The 18,485-nt window shown below is 55.0% G+C and overlaps 1 protein-coding gene across 28 annotated transcripts in view; it reads left to right on the top strand.

The window, feature by feature from the left end:
- Myt1l (myelin transcription factor 1 like) overlaps positions 1-18,485 on the top strand; it is a 340,605-nt gene that overhangs the window by 295,013 nt on the left and 27,107 nt on the right. For all 28 annotated transcript variants that reach the window (XM_048804898.1, XM_048804919.1, XM_048804894.1 and 25 more), the window contains 3 exons: positions 15,480-15,542; positions 17,237-17,320; positions 18,039-18,260. In XM_048804898.1, the coding sequence (XP_048660855.1) occupies positions 15,480-15,542; positions 17,237-17,320; positions 18,039-18,260 (369 nt within the window). The remainder of the gene's footprint in view (positions 1-15,479; positions 15,543-17,236; positions 17,321-18,038; positions 18,261-18,485) is intronic.

Raw genomic sequence — 18,485 nt, forward strand, 5'->3', positions numbered from 1 at the left:
AGCAACTGAGACCAGAGACCATGCAGAGAGGCCAGGCCAGCTGGGGCACCTCAGTAGGCCAGGCCAAAGGAGCTCTGAGGCTGCTGGGGTGGAGGCGAGGGTGTCAGGAAGAAAAGAATTTAAATTTAACCCAATTCTAACAACAAATGAAATAGAACTTTTTGTCTTTGAAGCTCCCAAAACCAAGATCAAAATATTTCAAAGATAAAAGAATTCCATTTTCCTAACGTGTTTTTCTCACTCTTGTCTAACATGGTATAATTTTAAAACACTTACATCGGACTTGCAAACAAGGTTTAAAATCATCAAGTAAAAATGCCCATCCACCCGTCAGCTTCCCCCGTCCGTCCACACTTGGATTTCCCTCTCCTCTCCCTCTGAATCCCGATGTGTTTTCACAAATGGCAGGTTTGGGTCACCTTCTTTCTCTGTCATTTCCTTATTTTTCAAATGATCTTGAATTCATGCTTCATCTCTTGGGCCTTTCTGAATGACAGTGCTTCATGGTAGATCCTGCTGCCACGGAGGTGTCTGTGCCTCGTGGGGCCCTGGGCGTCAGGGCCTGCTCCTCTGGATTCCCCTGGGGGCTGCAAACCCTCTCTCTTGGTCTCCTTTACCAGCTTCCAAGCCAGGCAGGCTCTGGCGACGTGGGGTGCTCTGTTGTAGAACTTCCCATTGGGGGCCCCTCCAGGAGGTCATCGTCATCCCCGATGGTGACCAGCCCGGCCCGTCAGGTTCCGGGTGGCTTCTGGAAGTGACATCTCGACTGAGGTCAGAGGTCAGTGCCAATTCCTCCTGACTGAGTCTCTCAGCAATGACCTGTGATGCAGTTCCAGGTGCTTTTGATGTTGACGTCTCACCTCAGAAGCATTGACGCGGTGCAGACCAGAGTGCCCGGGTGCCTGACGGGCGTGTCTCACACTTGCCGGCCCGTCGGTCCTCTGACCCACACACCGACACGTTCAGCACGTTCCTGCTGCAGCTCTCGCTTCACACCGGCCCAGGATGCTGAAGACAGAGGGACTCAGGCAGGATGTGGCCTTTGGGGTAGCTAGCCGGGTTTTCTCCTGCCTGGGACGGAGGAGGGCCACACAGAACCTGAACTCCTCCCTCTTCCTCACCAATTATGTGGGTTTCAGCAGATCAGTTAGATGAACTGCAGTTCTCTTACCTGGGAAAAGCAGCAAAAGTATCTGCCCCCAGCTTCACACTTCCTTGTGGGAACAGAATCAGGCCTCATCTGACTCACACTCTGGGAAATGTGCTTGCAGCTCTGGAAGCAGGAAGGGCTCTGGGCCTGACAAGCAGTGGAGTGGAGACTCAGCCTGTAGCTGCAGGCAGGCTCTGCTACCTGAGCAGAGGCTGAGGGTGCAGTCGAGAATACCAGTGTGTCTGGGTGTGGGGGTGCACACCTGTCATCCCAGCGGCTTAGGAGGCTGAGGCAGGAGGATCGTGAGCTCAAAGTCAGCTTCAGCAACTTAGGGAGGCCCTAAGCAACTTCGTGATACCCTGTCTCAAAATTAAAAGGGCTGGGTATGTGGCTCAGTGGTTGAGTGCCCCGGGTTCAATCCCTGGTAACCACCTCCCCCCAAAGAAGAAAGAATACAAGGGTGCCTCTTTCACCAAAACGTAGCCGAAGTGGAGGAAACATGGGTGAGGCAGTGAGGCCGGGGAGGGAGAACCGGAACACGGGGCTCTGGCCAGAAGGGGTCCCACAGGCAGAACTCTCCCAGAGAGCTCCTAACACGGCAAGTGTCCATCAGAGCTGCCTTTCAGGAGCCGAGCTTCCTCCTGCCCTCCACCACTGGAGGGGAGGACATCCTGGGCAGCTTTGCTGACGTGCAGAAGTCTCCGATAGTCACTTCAATAAAAACGAAGTCTGCCTTTCCCATTCCCCTAGGGCAGAAGGACTCAGAGCTGGCCTTGGGCCTGCCGGGGCTGGTCTGGTCTGCACCAGAGGCAGAGTGGTGCCTTCTACAGGAGAACAATGCCTCCCTGCTCCCTTCCACATTGCGTCTTAGGTGGATGCAGAGTGCAAGAGCGAGGGCTGTCACTGGCACGAGACCTCAGCTTAGTGCCTCCTCTCACCTCAGCCTGCGGTGCGTCCTGGGCCCTGGTGAGGCTTCCCCTGTCCCTGGGGAGCTGCTCCCATCAGGGCAGCTCAAATGTGAGCTTCCTGTGGCCCAGGGGAATGGGGAGGGGTCCAGGGAGGAGGCTTGCAGAGCAGCCCCTGGCAGCAAGCAGGCCACAGGACGGCTCCGCCCACCGGCCTGACCTGACGGAGCCTGCCATGGCTCCCAGGACCCCGCAGCTCGGGTGTGTTTCTGCCACAGTGGCCGATCTTCCTGCACACCAAGCAACCTCAATGAGTGGCCTCAGTGTGAAGGCCACCGGTGGCAGAGCCGCTGCGGGGAGTCGAAGGCAGCAGCTCTAGCCATGCCTCCTCAGCCCTGGAGGGCAATGGCCGAGGCGCCTCATCCCTGCAGGTGTACGACCTCCACCAGGAGGTGAAGTCTGCGTATTTCTAATGCACTTTACATTTGAAGAGCTCAAGGAGGCAGACACCAGCTCCTGTTCAAACAGTCGAGGCTGCTCACTGTCTGGGTAGCTTCTGCTAGTTCCTGGACTTGGTGAACCAGTCTTCTTCACTCTAAGACTGGAGTGAGAGCAGTCACGTCTCCCAAGTCTAAGGCAAGGACTAATAATGAGTCAGCATCTCATTGCCAGGTGCTGCACCCAGCAAACTGCAAGTGGCCACTGTCCAAAACAGACCAGGGTCAAAGAGAAAGGAAGGTGGGTTCCAAGTGCCACCACACACCAGAAAACACTCCCCTTAAGAGAAAGCGCTCATCTTCCCTGAGCTGGGAATGAAGAAGGGGACGTTGCCATGTTCTGTGGTGGAAACCACCACACACACGTCTCATACAATAGGCACACAAGTAGACACACCACACAGGTGTACAAACACAACCTACAAACGTGCACACATCCGCACATAGCCATGTGCATGCATGCACATAGCATGTACAATGCACTCCCACGTGCCTGCACAGACCTCACATACACCCACATAGCACACACTTGTACACATACACAGCACACACCTACACACATACACACCCAAGCAGGTACACACATACATACACATTCTATTGCACATGCACACAGAGAACACACATGCAGCATGTGGGCACACACACATGTGCATCCCAGCCCAAAAGGGCAGCCCACAGAGCACAGCTGGCTACTGAGAGGGCAGGGCTCCCACACCAGCCTCAGAAAACTGGGGACTCTTCCCTTTCCAGCAGGGTAAAGCCTCGTCCCCTGGGCCTGTTTCTAAGGTGAAATATGCAAGGAAGTCCTGTGGTCCCTTCATAGCACAAAACCCCGGGGACATAGGCTTCAAATCTGGTGAAGGTCCAGTGGCACGCAGACAAGAGAATCTCAGCAAACACATTTTGGTCTGTTTTTTGGACACAAAGATGTAAGCTGAGCTCTGAAGGAGTGTGACTTGGACTCTCCCTGGTGGCCTGGGCCACTCATGGTTCTGGCTGGCTTCATCTATTTTTTCCTATACATTATAGAACCAGCCTGTCCCACAAAGATGGCTGAAAGGAGAGGGAGCCAGGCAACACTGTCGCCATAGCAACTTCTCCCTCTTCCCACCTCACTTCCCAGCCTCAGGGCAGGTCCTAGATGGCTGCGGGCACAGAGGGAAGGCCAGGTGCACAGCACCCTACCCCAAACCTTCAACGAGCCTCCTCCCAGGAGGGCAGTGCCTTCCCTGCCTTCTGAGCAGCCAGGAGGGTCCCCTGGGTGCCCTGTATGCTGGCAGGACGAAGAGAGCAATCTGCAGGCTTCTCCCAGGGCCTCCCAGCCCACAGGTTGCCTTCCTCCCTCCCTCCTTCCCCAGAAGGGGCTCTTCTGTTCTTTCTCCATAGTGATAGCAACTGGGTTCTAAAGCAGAACTATTTTCCTAAGAAACACATTTTTGCTATTAGACACCTGAAGTTTCTATCATCATTTTGAGACAGCCAGGTCTTTAAATAATTTTCTTAGAAATCAGAGCCAAGCCATGAAAGAGTCAGTGAAGAAAAGATGGATAGGTGAGCACTGCACCACCCTGCACAGACCCACGGCACACTCTTCACCCGGACTGCTTCCCACCCCGTATTCTTGGAGAGCAGACCCACGGCATGCTCGTCACCTGGACTGCTTCCCACCCCGTATTCATGGAGAGCAGACCCACGGCACGCTCGTCACCTGGACTGCTTCCCACCCTGTATTCATGGAGAGCAGCTGAGGCAGTGAAGCAGCGTGGTAGCCACAGTCCAGTCTACACAGCTGAGTTTATAAGCACATCTATATTTAATCACGCAGACCCTGCGGTGAGCAGGCGCTGCCGACAAAGGCCAGTGTGGATCAAGCCCTGTTCTCCAGCAGAGCCAGCGGGCCCCAGACCCCCACTGGGCCACAGACACGGTGACCAAGCCACCCTCGGGCACCTGCCACTCACCGACTCTGACTTGCTGCTGCATGGGCTTCCTTTCCTCGAGTCCATGACATCACCCTGCAGGCAGGGCACTGTGTCTTGGTGTGGCCATTAGTGGTCAAGGAAACCCTGCAGCTGCTGAGCTAGCCCCAGCCTAGATCTCGCCACAGGGGACTCTCAGGAACACCCAAGCAGGTCTCTGGGACATTGAGAGACAAGGCCTCCGTCCCTTGAGTGTAGTGTGTGGAGAGTGCCAGCTTTCCTCCACAGCTCTGCCACCTGCACGGAAGTCGGGACCCTCCATCCTCAGGCTGCACAGAAGTCAGGACCCTCCATTCTCATCCCTACACCTGCATTCCACACCCACTCCTGGCCTTGGGCCGGATGCTCAGGTCACCCCGCCTGTTTAGTCTGAAACATGGAGGATACACCATGAGCACGCAGCTGTCAGGACAAGGTGCCTGCTGCAGCAGGTATCCACTGGCTCTTCTGATTCGTCCTGTGGACACACCCACTTTCTTCTGCCCGGGAAGTCGACCTGGGCTCTAGAACATCACCTAAGCCTAGGAGTGAAAGTCGACGGCCTCCAGGAAAGAGAAGGCCTCTATATCCAGCCCAGGCCTTTAGAAAGGCAACGAATGGCACAGCCAGAGCTTCATGGTCCTGGCAAGAGCCCCAGTGTGCCATGGGCATTTCCTTCCTCTTTCACAGACACAAAACTGAGGCTCACAAAGGTCAAGGAACCCATGGAAATCGCAGGGAGCTTCGGGGAGGCCAGGATGGCCAGTGTCCCCACAGCAGGATGCCCAGCAGGGCCAGGGTGGGCACTCTGTGGGGTCGAGGTGCTGTGCTGGGAGCAGTCTCCTTCCACCAGCCCTCAGTGGGCAGATTCTGTCTTTGCCTATGCCCTCCTCAAAGCCGAGGCTGCCAGGCACCAGGTATTCCCCGGGGCCCATGCAGCAGCCGCACTGGTAGAGGCTGGCCCCAGGAAAGACTTTCATTCCTGCCTCCCTGTGGAGAGCTGGGGCGAGCACACCGGGCCACAGGTCAGCCAGAAGAAATCCAATGACAGCTCATGCAGGGCAGAAGTCTGGAGCGCAAGGGCACTGAACAAACCAAGGGCACTGGACAAGCTCGGCTGCAGGGGGCACGACCAAGCCATGACTGAGGGGCCTGGGCAGTCAGCACACCTGGAGTGTGCAGTCCACCCGGACTTCAGGCCAGGGCTGCTGCAACCTCAGTGCCTCGCTGCTGGTCAGAAACCTGAGGGGCACAGCCTTCAGGTGGCAACTGACGAGAAGAAGCCAGACCCTCGGCCTCTGCTTGCTCCAGGAGATCTGGGCATTGGCACAGCCTGACGAGTGAGCAGACCTGAGACCACCTTCACCCGACACTCCAGGCGGAGGCGGGCAGAGCAGGTGGGACAGCAGGACGACACAGACTCTGAGGGGTGGGCACTCCCGCAGGGCACTCCCTGGTGCTCAGGACGCTGAGCAGAAGGCTCAGGTTTGTCACAGCCCCCGCACAGAGGCCCAGGAGAGGCTCCCATGTGCACCCATCCTGAGAGGCAAGAGCCTCCTGGAACCCAGCAACAGGCATTGCCGTCCCTGAGGATGAAAGGACACTTGCCCTCCGTTGCGGTCATTAGGCAGCGTCACTCTGACCTCCCACAAGGGTCCCCACACCTCTTGGTGATCACTGGTGTCCTGAAACACCCCAGTGGACAGCACGCAGCTCCACAGGACAGACTCCATGTTAGTCCACCAGATGGTCAGAAGGCTCTTCTGGCAGGGTCCCTGCCACTGTGGGAAGGAGACCCTCCTCTTCCCTAGACGCTGCCTTGCAGACAGACAGGCGCTCTGTCTCCTTTGGGCTTCTTCTCTGAGCTGCGTATCCCTAGCACTTCCTTTCCTCATGTGATGTGACTCGGGTCCTTGTATCTCGCTGGCACTCTTGGAGCGTGGACACCTCTACGTCTCTGTGGCAGCTGCCCTGACCACAGCCCTGACACGCCGCTTCTCCTCCAGGGCGCCTCCTGTACTCCAGTCGGGAGAGTGACGGGCAGGGTCGCCCTCTTGGGGTCGGAGCTCACTCCCTTTCTCTTTGCTCCTGGTCCATCCGTCCCCATCCCCAGTGCCTTCAAGCAGATTCCAGATGGGAGAGAGCCTGAAGGAGGCCCAGGGTGGACCAGACTCACTTGCATCCTGTGCTCTCATCTAGGAAGGGTGCAGGCAGATGTCCCATTCAGTTCTCCAGCCGTAGTTGGCTCCACGGAGCGATTCAAGGAAAGATGACCGGTTTTCTCCCCAGGAAGACAGAGCAGGCACTGAGGCCAGGGTGAGCATGGCTGCGCTGAGGTCTGCCCTCAGGACACTTCTGCACTAGCTCCCATTCCGCTGGGGCCACATGTGCTGCTCCGCCTCTAGGGAGCGTGATCTGAGTGTCACGGGCCCCGCCGGCACCATGTGGGTACAGGAGATTCCAGGAATCATGGGGTGCTTGCAGCAAGTCTGATGGGCTTCCTTTCCACCCCACTGCCCCTCCTTCCTCCTCCCTTCCCGTCTCAGCTCCCTCATTCCCCACTTCCTCCCTCCTCCGTCCGAATGCCCAGTCACTGGTCCACTCCCAGCAGTTGGGGTTCAGAGTGGATGGATAACTCTGACAGCTTCTGTGGCAGATGCCCTGATCACCAGCTGCCACTCTCTTGCCTGCCCCCTCAGAGGCACGAGCCAGGGCAGCTGGGTCTTCAGAACCCACTGTGGTATGTCCTGGACACAGAGCCACCCCCAGCTCTGTAGGAACCAGTCCTGGAAGCCCAAACAGGAGCATTTGAACCTGGCTGGAGAGGACAGCTAGGCCAGGGATAGCCCGGGAATGGAGAGCACGGGGGCTCCAGTGTCCACTCATGAGAAGCTGCCTCACTCCTGTGTGACCTTTCCTAAGAGGCTCGCCCTGTTTGGGCCAGTTTCCTTGCTTTTAAAACAAGCTTATTTAATTAATCAATTTCTAAAACCTCTTACAAAACTAAGTATGTGAAATCCTTGTCACATTTGAAACGAGATGGAGGCAGATTTCTGTGGAAAGGAGGGGACTTGCCTCCTAGAGTATAATCAGGGAGGCTGAAAAGAAGGAGGAGGCAGGAACATACGCTGTAAGAGCAGACAGTCACAGATAGAAGGAGGGGCATGAGGCAAAGTGGGAAGAGAAGAGAGACGTGGGGTAGCCCACAGCATGAGAAAGCAGAGGGTCCCAGGGCTGCCCGCAGCAGGAGGAGCACTCCTTCCTGATGATCAGGCCAGACGTCTTCTCCAGGAGATGAACTAGCAGGTCCTCAAACCTGACAGCCAGCAAAGCAGGTGGGACATCCAGAGGCCCGAGAACCTCAGATCAGGGCAGCCTCTCGGCTGAGAGGAGAGACCCCGGCCTCTGGTTGGGTCCAGTCTTCCCACCCAGATGCGGGCCAAGTCTGAAGCTTTCAAAAGCTGAATGATAGAAGCTCCTTCCTCATTCGAGTAGAAAGGAGTGTTATGCCCACACACAGGCAGAGAAAGGGAGATGAGGTCCGGTGCCACCATGGACTCTGATAGCCACACAGCTGCCAGGCACATCAACACCAAAGCTGCGTCTAGCCCAACAGGACCAGTCTGTCCAGCACTCTGGGCCTCCATGTCCTGGGATTTGGAAGCACTGGGTCTGGGGTGTGCTGTGGCCTTTTCAACCTGCACCTCGGAGCTGGTGTGTGAGCTGCGTGGGCCTGCCTGTGAGGGGAGTGGTCACCGGGCTCGCGGTAGGTGGTGGTTCTCTGTCTTGAATGCAGTACATTGTCCATGATGTTGAGGAGCTGGACCTGTCTAGACGGCAGCCCTTACAGGAAGCCCTGCCCCTCCCTGTCCCATGCCAATCAATACGCTCCAAGGATTCCATTCCAAGTTCAGTAACTCAGCACTTGAAGGCCAACTGGGACTGGTCACAAACATCTTGCCACCCTGCCGTTTGTGAAAGCACTCCAGGACCCTCTAGTCACGTGTCGGGCAAAGTAGGCACAGTGAATCCTGCACAGCTCCTTCCTGCGCCCAGGGCCAGGAAGGAACCCCCACAGCCGCGGCAAACAAGTCTAAATTCTGCTTGTTGCTGCATGAAACTGGTGCCACCTGCCCTAGAGCTCAGTCTGACAGCTGAAGGTGAGTGCTTCTCCTCAGGCCCCGCCCCTGCTTCCTGCCCGGGATGAGGTTCCTTTGCATGTCCCACGTGGAGCCCACCTGCATCATGAGTGCTGTGTGAATGCTGCAGGCCCCGAATGCACTGCGGACCAGGTGAGGGCTGAGGCTAGGAAGGGTGGTTTCTGTGGCCTTGAGCCAGCTGCACCAAGTCACCTTGTGTATTTTTTTTTTTTTTTTTGCATGGGTCCTCCGAGTCCAATTCCAATTCTGACTGCAGCTGCCCCGCCTCTTGTTTAGCTGGTCCACTGCTGCTGGACGTGCATGTGCTCTGGCAGCAGTTTCCCATGGACACATCCCGTTAAGTGAAGGGGACATCAGGATGTGCTAGGTATGTTCTGCCACACTGGACAGGAGCTTATTGCTGGACGTACCTGGGACGCCATTCAGCCCTGCAGCAGTTCAGTGTCGGCACCGAGGGGTCCACATTAGGCATCCACCCCTGGATTACAAGGGCAGCATGGTCCACACAGATGGCTCATGAGCTGAGACGTGTAGGCTGCATGATGGGAAAGATCAGAACACAGACCTGCATGTAGCATGTCAACAAAGCTGAGACAGCAGCGCCCGGCACCCCCGAGCAGCCAGCCTGCTCCCCGCAGAGACGCGGGTGCAAGGCCAATCCTGTCGTGGTTCCTGGTGGGTCCCACATACCTTCTCATCCTGTGCTGAAACCGAGCCCCCACCCCCACACACTGTGGTCCTCCATAGTTGGGGAGGGCAGAGGCAGGACTTAACTCAGTGCCTGTTAGAGGCTGGCCCGAAGCCAATGGCAGGCAGGTGATCCTCTGAGACAAGACCAAACCTGCCAGCAGCAATCCCATCTTCAAGGGGCTGTGCAGCAAGCACCTGGGATGAACTTCACAGGGCGCCACACACGTTCCATTCTGCCTCTGTGCACAGCAGGCGCTGCACTGGGCTTATTCAGTTGTACTCAGTGATGCTGGTGCGATGGCAGGCCACCTGCACCCCACAGACCTGTCCCAGTATTGGGCAGTAGCACTGTGTTGGGCATCACGGGCCACTCAGCTCCTCCACCCTCCACGTGGCTACCCTCTCTCCCGTCATGGCCGCACAGTCCCTGGGCATCCCTCTCCCAGCCTTGAAGGTCCTGCCTGTCCTGTCAGGAGTCCCTAAAACCAGAACATCTGAATTTAATCTGCATAATGATGCCTCCATTTTCTTGATACCCCGAGGCCTAACTCACTCTAGCACACTCTCTAAGTCATCAAAAAGTTATGTATTTTAAAATTGTGTTAAGAATATTTTAAGAATTATTCTGCAATCCTTTGTTTGTCCTGTAATTTAAAAGACATTGCTTGGACCCAGAATGGGGCCGTGAGCTCACTCATTCCCAGGGCCAGCATCGAAGAGAGGCCTGCCCCGTGTGCTGCTGACACCTCTGCTGTAACTGAGTCAGTGTGTCCTGAGCATCACACAGGAGTGCCCTCGGCTGACTCAGAGCAAAACAGAAGTCCTGCAGAGGTCCAGGGCGCCTCCCGGGCCTCTGCACCTCTGAAAGGCAGGCACTGGCCCGCCCCACCCTTCCTAGAGAGGTCCCCAGGCCGGGGAAAGAAGGCCTGCAGGGGCAGGGCAGTGAGGGGCTGAGGTTCCTGGGGAGGCCTGGAGGGGGCAGCAGGAGGCCTTGGGAACACCTGTCCAGCGTGGGATCCTCGGTGACCCCAGGATAGGGATCCAGGTGTGCACACCTAAGACTGAACTCCAAAACAGGGGAAAGTGCTGAATATCATGCAATTTGAAAAGTGGCCCTTAAGCTTCCGTCTTCCCTTGAGTTTCAGGTAAAATATTTTAGAAATTGGTCAGAGCCATGTATTCTGCTCTCAGTGGCCTGGTTTCTTTCTGTTGGGGAAGAAATAGCCAAGCCTTAGCATAGGAAGGAGTGGGTCTCATTTTCCATATAAAATGTCTTTATTTCGCCCCTTTCTCATTTCTATGAAAAAAAAGAATGAAAATAAACAAACTCACTTTTAGAACAAGATCTGTTCAAGAAAACATAACATTTAACTAAAACTTCTATTCAAAGGCTGATCCATAAGGGCCCGAATGGTTCCAATGTACAAATGTATTCAACTACTGTAAACGAGGGCTCAGTCTGCATCGTTGTGATTATTTTAACATTGAAACAAGGTTATTTTAACTATGAAACAAGATTTTTTTCATATTTTGTGTTTCACTAATTAAGATAGAGTTTCCATGAACAAAGGAAACAAACCAACACTTTCAAGGGTCTCCTCATGAAACTCTGCAAAGTGCTCGAGTACGTCATTGTGATATTTGATGCTATCATTCCAAATAGTCAGTGTGCTCCGTGCACATTAGCCACCAAGCTCAAAATCAGAGCCTTAGGGCAGACTCAGCCAGAGGGGTCAGCATAGAGGTCCTAACCCAGGCAGAGGGGGTTGGCCCAGAGGTCCCAGTCCAGCCAGAGCTCCATCCCATGGACAGCACCTAGGCCTTTGTGGACGACACTGTAAGATCAGCAGTTGTCTCTGTCTAGATAACAGGCTGTGGGGCCTGGACTGGTGACTGAGGGCTCCTTCTCACCCAGCAGGAGAATGCAGAGCACTCCTGGCGCTGAGAGGGTCCTGCTGCCTGCAGTCAGTGCCAGTGTGACCTGATTCCCCAAGTACTTGGAGACAAGTGGCCTTGGCTGGCCCTGGGTGTCCACCCAGACTGCATCCCACCCTTCAGTACAAATGTAGGGGATTCTGGCAGTATCCTGGCTTGTGGGGAGCTGCTGACCATGCTGCTTGCAGGATTGGCGTGAAGTGGGCTCCTCTTCCGTCCACCTTGAGCAGCAAGGCATACTTCTCTGTGCATGCTCAGGTACCCAGGGGCACACACAGGGTGAAAAGCACCACGCTGTCCTGCCTTGACTTAGTCATGACACTGATTTAACCCTCAGATTCTTCTGTTTTGGAAGACAGGTAGGATGACAGAATGTAGAGGAAGCCTTTTCAAACTTCCTTGTGAATGATCAGCCAATGATGCAATTCCAGTCAGTCACAGGACTGCTTCCTTTCCTGCTTCCCCATCTCAGGCAGGGTCCTACAGAGGAGAATCCCACAGTGCTCTGATGCATTTGCCCCTGCTTGGGTCCAATTGGAGGCACACGTGCCATGTGCTGGCCACTGACCTGTCTGAGCTATGTGTGCCAGTGCAAACCCTGGGTCTTTATGATTATACGTTGCAGTGCACAGATATCAAATGGATTTTTGATGTTGCAGGATGTGCCTGGTCATGTTGAAGGATATATCTGATGACCACCAAGTAGATGTGGCTGGTGACAATTTCTATAAAGGTCCTGGGCCTATTGTTTTAGATAGGTATTTCTATGTTGCACACTGGTCTTCAACTCCTGGCTTCAAGTGATCCTCCCGCCTCAGCCTCCCGAGTAGTTGGGATGACAGGTGCCACCACTGTGCCAGGGTGTCCAAAGTTTCTCGAGTAGTGAACAACAAGAGAAGCCCAGCAGCAGGAGGGTCAGGGGCTCAGACCTGCAGGTCTCACTGTGGCTCAGGTCTGCCACTCCGCCAGGGAAAGGTCATGCAGTGAGGTCAGATGCACATGTCTGTGAGCACACCTCAGTGCTGCCTGAATCTCATGTCACCTCAATCCAGCACTATCTGAAACGCATTACTGGGCTGGGGTCCTTAGCTCAGTGGTAGAGCCCTTGCCTGGCACATGAGAGGCACTGGGTTAGATCCTCAGCAGTACATAAAAATAAATAAGTAAAATAAAGGCATTGTGTCCATCTACACCTTAAAAAAATTTTAAACACATTCTTATGATTTTTCCATCAGAATTCTTAAATGTCTATACAAGACCAAATTTCCCTACTGAAAACTATTTTCTCTTTGTATTGTTTACTCTCAAGGCAGACACAGGACCCAGAAGGGACGGGAGGATCAGGGACCTCCTGTCTAGCACATCACCAGCCTGCACGCGCAGATCTGAGGTGGTCCATCCATGGCTCTTTCTTCTCTGAGTGTTTCTACCCAGAGTACCTTTGAAGTAGGGAAAAAAGGATGGATAAAGCCAAGCTCTTTGTCTAGGGCAACTTCCTCTTCACAGGAACTTAAAATAGCCCAGGTGCTGCTATTCCTGGTGACCATCAGGGAGCGAGGCCCAGCCCCTTTTGCTTTAAGGACTGCTCAGAGTGGCTCACGCTTCAGGCCCAGCCCCCCTGCCAGCAGCCAGGGCCGTTTCCATGGAAACCCTTTCAGAGCCCAGGCTGTGAGGCCCATACAGCCTCCAATTCTGCCCGTGGGGACTTTGCCCACGTGGGCCTCCCTTCACAGGGAAGATGTGCTCTTGGATGCACAGGTGCCAATCGAACGTGCTAAATCCATCCTACACCACCCCCACCCTCCAGATCCTGGAGCCCACAGCTTCTGGGAGCAGAGATCCCCTTTGTTAGATGAATAATCACTCCCGCACTCACAATTGCGGAAAATTGTTTTTGAATGTTGAGATTTCTTAAAGCTAGAAAATTTGCCTGTAAATCCAAGAGTTTAAATAATGCCCTAAAGTCTCTGAACAGTTGCCTAGAAATGGATGCCCAAAACGGCTGGGGAGAGGTGGTGGCTTCTGCCAAGCTGCCTTGTGTAGCCCTGGGCACCACCTAGGGAAGAGCCACTGAAGACCCCAGGGCCACTACACCCAGTGCCTGGGAGTCCCCTGGGCAACGGTGCTTGGGCAGGGCTGGAGCCTGCCTGCCCAGCTCCATCCAGGCCTTCCTGCCCCACTGGGCTTAGTCCTGGCAGGGAAAGGCCCCACATCCACAGGGCCAGCCAAGGCAGAATGGGGATCCGGTCAGCCACCATGCTTGGACTAGTGATAGTCAAAGCAGACCTTTCAAGAGACGGGCCTCTTTGCTGCCATCTTTTTTCTTTGCCAACCCTATTTGAAAACTCTGGAAATGAGCACAATCAATATTTTTTTTTTCATGGAGGAAAGAGGACACTTCTTTTCTTACCAGATGATGAGGGGGACATTTGTAAAAGGCAGCTATATGCACAAAACAGCAGCAAAGGTGATTTTCATAGGTATGAAAATTTGATTTTAGTGGCATTTTTTTGGTTATAATATTGCTCCTTGAGCAAAATATGACAACTTCCTTGACTCTCACCAAAAAGAAAAAAGACATGTGAAAAATATTTACTGGTATCAAAATGAGTAAATTTTAAATTAACTTGTATTAAATACTTGAATTAGGAAAAGTTTAAAAGATCATTTTTTTTCCTTGAGCAAAAAACAAGATCAAGTGTTTGCTGGCTGGTGAGAAGCACGAGTCTGGCTCAGGTTAGCCTCCCTTGACAGAGGCCTCAGTGCTGCCCAGCTTTCCCCTGCATGCGTGCCAGGTCAGGCTGGTCCCCGTGGGTGCTACTGGAAAGTCAGCCAGCTCACCCCAGCAGAGCTGTTACTGCCATTGCTGGTTGGCCTCGGGAATACCCACTGTTCCTCCAGAGGCAGTTCTGCAGCCAGATCTGCAGCTGCTGCTTTTAATATATATTTTTTGAAATATCCCATCCCTTTCTTAGGACTGAAGCAAGATTAGAAATTGTCTGAATACTTCTGAGTGTCACGATAAGGCATCCAGGCACTGGAAATCAGTCCCGACTCCTGTGTTTCAGCCTGGCTCCCTGACACTCTGAGCCCCCGAGGGAGCCATCCTCCCATGAGAGAGACTGGACAGTGCTCACACCAGTCCCCAGAGCACCTTCTCGGAGGAAAGGAAGATGGACTCTTAGTATGCACCTGTGAGCTCTGTGGGTCATGAGGTTTGTCCTTGGCCAGATGCCAGGCACTCTGAAACAGAATGGCACTCAGGGCTCGACCCGAGTCTCACTACAAAGTGACCAGGCTCACTGAAGCACTTTATCTCCGTTACCTTTGGAGGCCTACGAATTTAATGAAAAGAGAAATTCGTCTTGATTTTTGTGCCCTAATGTCCACCTTTGTGGTGGTGCCAAGCAGTGCTACAACCCGGATGCTTCTGCTTGTCCTCAGGTAGCACTTCACATAAGTTGCCTGGAGAGGGTTAAAACTCTTCAGGAGAAATCCTCTCCCCATCAAGCCCTGGCCAGGTGCACTCAGCAGGCCAGCGAACCACACTCAGCAGGTTCACACAGACGCTGTGTGGGTGCCCAGGGACCTTGTCGAGATCCCCAGGGATGTGGCCTAGGATAGAGATGTTCTCCCATGCTGCACTAGGTGGCCAGGTCTGACCAAGGTTTGGGGGGAATCAGGTCACCTGAGTGCCCAGGTGCAGGCTGGGCTCGCCGGGCCATGAGGTGCCCACAGGGTGAGGGAGCCCCGCGTGGTGCCAGCTCAGGCTGACACCATACAGTTGGCCTGGGGCGAGTCTTCCCAGGTGCGTGTCTGACTTCAGGCCTGGCCTGGTGTGACGGCAAGCCCTGCCCTACTGCCCTGCTCCAGACTTAGAGCAGGAGGAAGGAGGGAGCACGGCCCTCAGGAAGAAGCCAGGAGCCTGGCAGTGCAGTCCTAAATGCCACCAGACTCGCATTTCTTCTGGACATGTCCTTGTGCTTGAAGGAAGGAGGGAGCCACAGGCCTGTTGGTGGCCGTGGATGAATGCACGAGGGAGCTCAGCGCAGGTCCGTCCAGCCTCTTCCAACCGCAAGGTTGAGCAAAGAAGAGTTTGCTTTTTGTCTAAGTAAGAAAGTTCATTGTCAGGGGATGCTCGTTCCTTCCAGTAAATCAACCAGTTCGCGTTTTGCTTGTAGGTGCCCCACCCCTGGCTGTGACGGTTCTGGACACATCACCGGCAACTATGCTTCCCATAGGAGGTACGTGAAGACTCTTCCTCCCCTGGAGGCCTTGCTCTCTCCCTGGAGCCGCAGGGAACCTCCATCTCTGTGGCTCCGGAGCAGGTCGGCTGGCTCCCTGGTAAAATGAAGGCTCCAGAGAGCAGAGCTGTCCTTCCCCCGCCTTCCCTGGAGAGCCCGGAGGCTATCCCCACACCTCACTGCAGAGCAGGCGGCTCGGCTGCCAGGTTGCCAGGCTTCCCCGGGCTGCTCTCCACCCGGAACGCGTAACAAGGCAGGGTCCCTCTCTAGCGCGCTGTCCCTCAGGTCTCTGAGCACTGTCTGTGAGCATTCTCTTGCCCGGACAGTGATCTCCTCCAGGGTAAGATCTGAGCCACATGCCCCACAGGTCTTATAAGCAGGGCTCAGTGGACCTGAATGCCACAGAGAGGAACTTCACAAATTCTAGGCCCTGCCACTCCCAAAAAAGTGTGCAGTCACGTGAGATGATCTGTGCCATCTGCCCCTCAGTGAGCATGTGGGGACCTATTTGACACCAGGCCCTGTGTTCTAGTGCTCAGCTGGTAGGAGGGAAGAGCTCTCACCTCCCTCAAGCATGAAAACTAGTAAGAAGAGAGTCACATGCAACTTCCTTCCCATGACCCATGGGAACTCCGCCCCCTGGTCCTGGAACCAGGTTAGTGCAGGGGCCAGGGCAGGCACATGCCTAGGGCCCAAGAGAGGACACAGCCACCTGCCATGGCTCCTCCTCCTGGGTGCACTCTGCAGTCCCAGACAGCCCCACCCCACAGGGAACACGGTGGCTAACCTGCCCCGAACAAGCCTCCTAGAGGGGTCTGATGAGGGTGGGCGGGGGTGCGAGCAGAGGGCACCAGGGAGTCTTGGGACCATCCCAGGTGGCAAGATGAGGTCACAGCACTCCTGAAGGACTGACCTCGCGCCAAGGTGGCTGAGGCCAAGCACATGGGAATGGAGTCCTGTGAACCAGCCCACAGGAGGACAGAGGGACTTGGGGGCAAGGTGGCAGGCCTGCAGGCAGAGCCAAGGGGCAGATGGACTGGGAAACGGGTCACCATGTGGCAATGGAGAACCTCAAAGGCTGTGAACAGGGACAGCTCTGCTGTGGTTCAGAGTGGACCCTAGCCTGCCTAACAGGTGTTGCTGGACATGGAGTCACACTTCAGGACAGACCCAGGAGGTCCAATTCCAAGGTCTCTGTATCCCAAACTAGAGAGTTAAATAAACCTGCTCAGCCCCCACGGTCCCTTCTGCAGAGACAGCCACAGTCTGGGCCTCGGGTGCAGTGGGACAGGGCTCAGCACGACACTCCCCCATGCAGACCGAGGGAGGGCCTGGCAGCAGCAGGAGCAGGGCCTGGGGAGCTGGGCCTGCCTATCCCGCAGCAGTCGCCCCGGCAGGTGGCTCCCTGCCTCAGCCAGCTCTCTCCTCCACATCCCCTGCATTTCTCCTGCAGAGCCGCTGCTCCCTAGGAGGCCGACCCCTCCGGTCTGCAGCATCCTCACCACCCCAGTCTCTTACAGCCTTGGGAAGGACTGAAGGGAGAGGCTTTGAGAGAGTGCAGGGCAACCTCCTCCCCGATGGGTCTCGTCCCCAGAAGCCCAAGCTGGGGAGAAGGAAGACACAGCCTGCACCCTAGTCAGGAAGGCCTGCCAGAGTCAGGTGTGCACCGATTCTGAGAGGTGTTTCTCTTTTAGTCTTTCAGGGTGTCCAAGAGCAAAAAAAAGTGGCATACGGATAGCACAAAGCAAAGAAGATAAAGAAGACCAGGAGCCCATCAGGTATGAGGGTCAGGAGGCCAGGAACTATTAAGGAAGCCAGTGAGCATCCATAGGAAAAAGAGCCCACAGGTCACAGTAAACATCTGCTGAGATTTCAATAAACTGGGAGTCAGGTAAACCAAACCACGTGTGGGAATTGGCCAAGCAGTAACCGGTGATGCTCCGCAATAAGCTTGTATGGCTGATATCGTGAGTAATACCAAAATGAAAACCAAGAAACCCCTCTCCCCAGCAGAACTGACAGGAGAGCAGACTCGTGAAGGTTTATGAGGGAATTAAATAGAAAATGGAAGTGAATATTTTACTGATGTCCTGGTTGATCCTGGCCCTCAGTGAAGCACTGAGCTCCCCGGCTTGGCCCTAGATCTGGCTGCGCGAGGATCCAGCCTGTGAGGGGGTCGGCCCCACACCAGTGCCACTGTGTCCCATGTCAAAAGTCTGCAGATTGACCTGGCGATCTTTCTGAATTTCCAATCTCAGTATTTTTGGAGAAAAAAAATCCGTTGAAACAAAATAAAACTGAGGCCTTGGTCCAGAAGGCTTTGGCTGGCCGCAGCCTGCCCAGGGCCACCCTGGAGGCTCCACCAGGTTTGGTCCATGTTTGGTCTCCACCAGCTCCCGGCCCTGCCCGGCCAGCTGACTGCGCAAGCTCCCTTGCCTTTTCCTGTAGGTCCTCGAGCAATGACAGTGAAATTTGTCCCCTCTGTCTGCTGTCCAGGTGTCCTGTCCCAGGCTGTGACGGTCAGGGCCACATCACTGGGAAGTACGCGTCCCACCGCAGCGCCTCAGGGTGCCCCTTGGCGGCCAAGAGGCAGAAAGATGGGTACCTCAACGGCTCCCAGTTCTCCTGGAAGTCGGTCAAGACGGAAGGAATGTCCTGCCCCACGCCGGGGTGTGACGGATCAGGGCACGTCAGCGGCAGCTTCCTCACACACCGCAGGTGAGTGCCTGGCTGGCCGCGGTGGGTCACCCCGTTGCAGCTGCCGAGCTGCCCACAGGCTTTGTCACCACTGAGAAAGAAAAGTGATGACCATCAGGCCAACTAGGGGAACCTGGAGGTTGGGGAGCAGTGAACGGGACTTTAAATCTGCTTGGAAATCACAACTGTGTGCTCACATCTGTTCCTGGGACAGGGGGTTCCAATGCTGCTCACCAGGGCCCACGG

Source organism: Marmota marmota, unplaced genomic scaffold (genome assembly GCF_001458135.2).
Source record: "Marmota marmota marmota unplaced genomic scaffold, marMar, whole genome shotgun sequence".
Taxonomy (NCBI): Eukaryota; Metazoa; Chordata; class Mammalia; order Rodentia; family Sciuridae; genus Marmota; species Marmota marmota.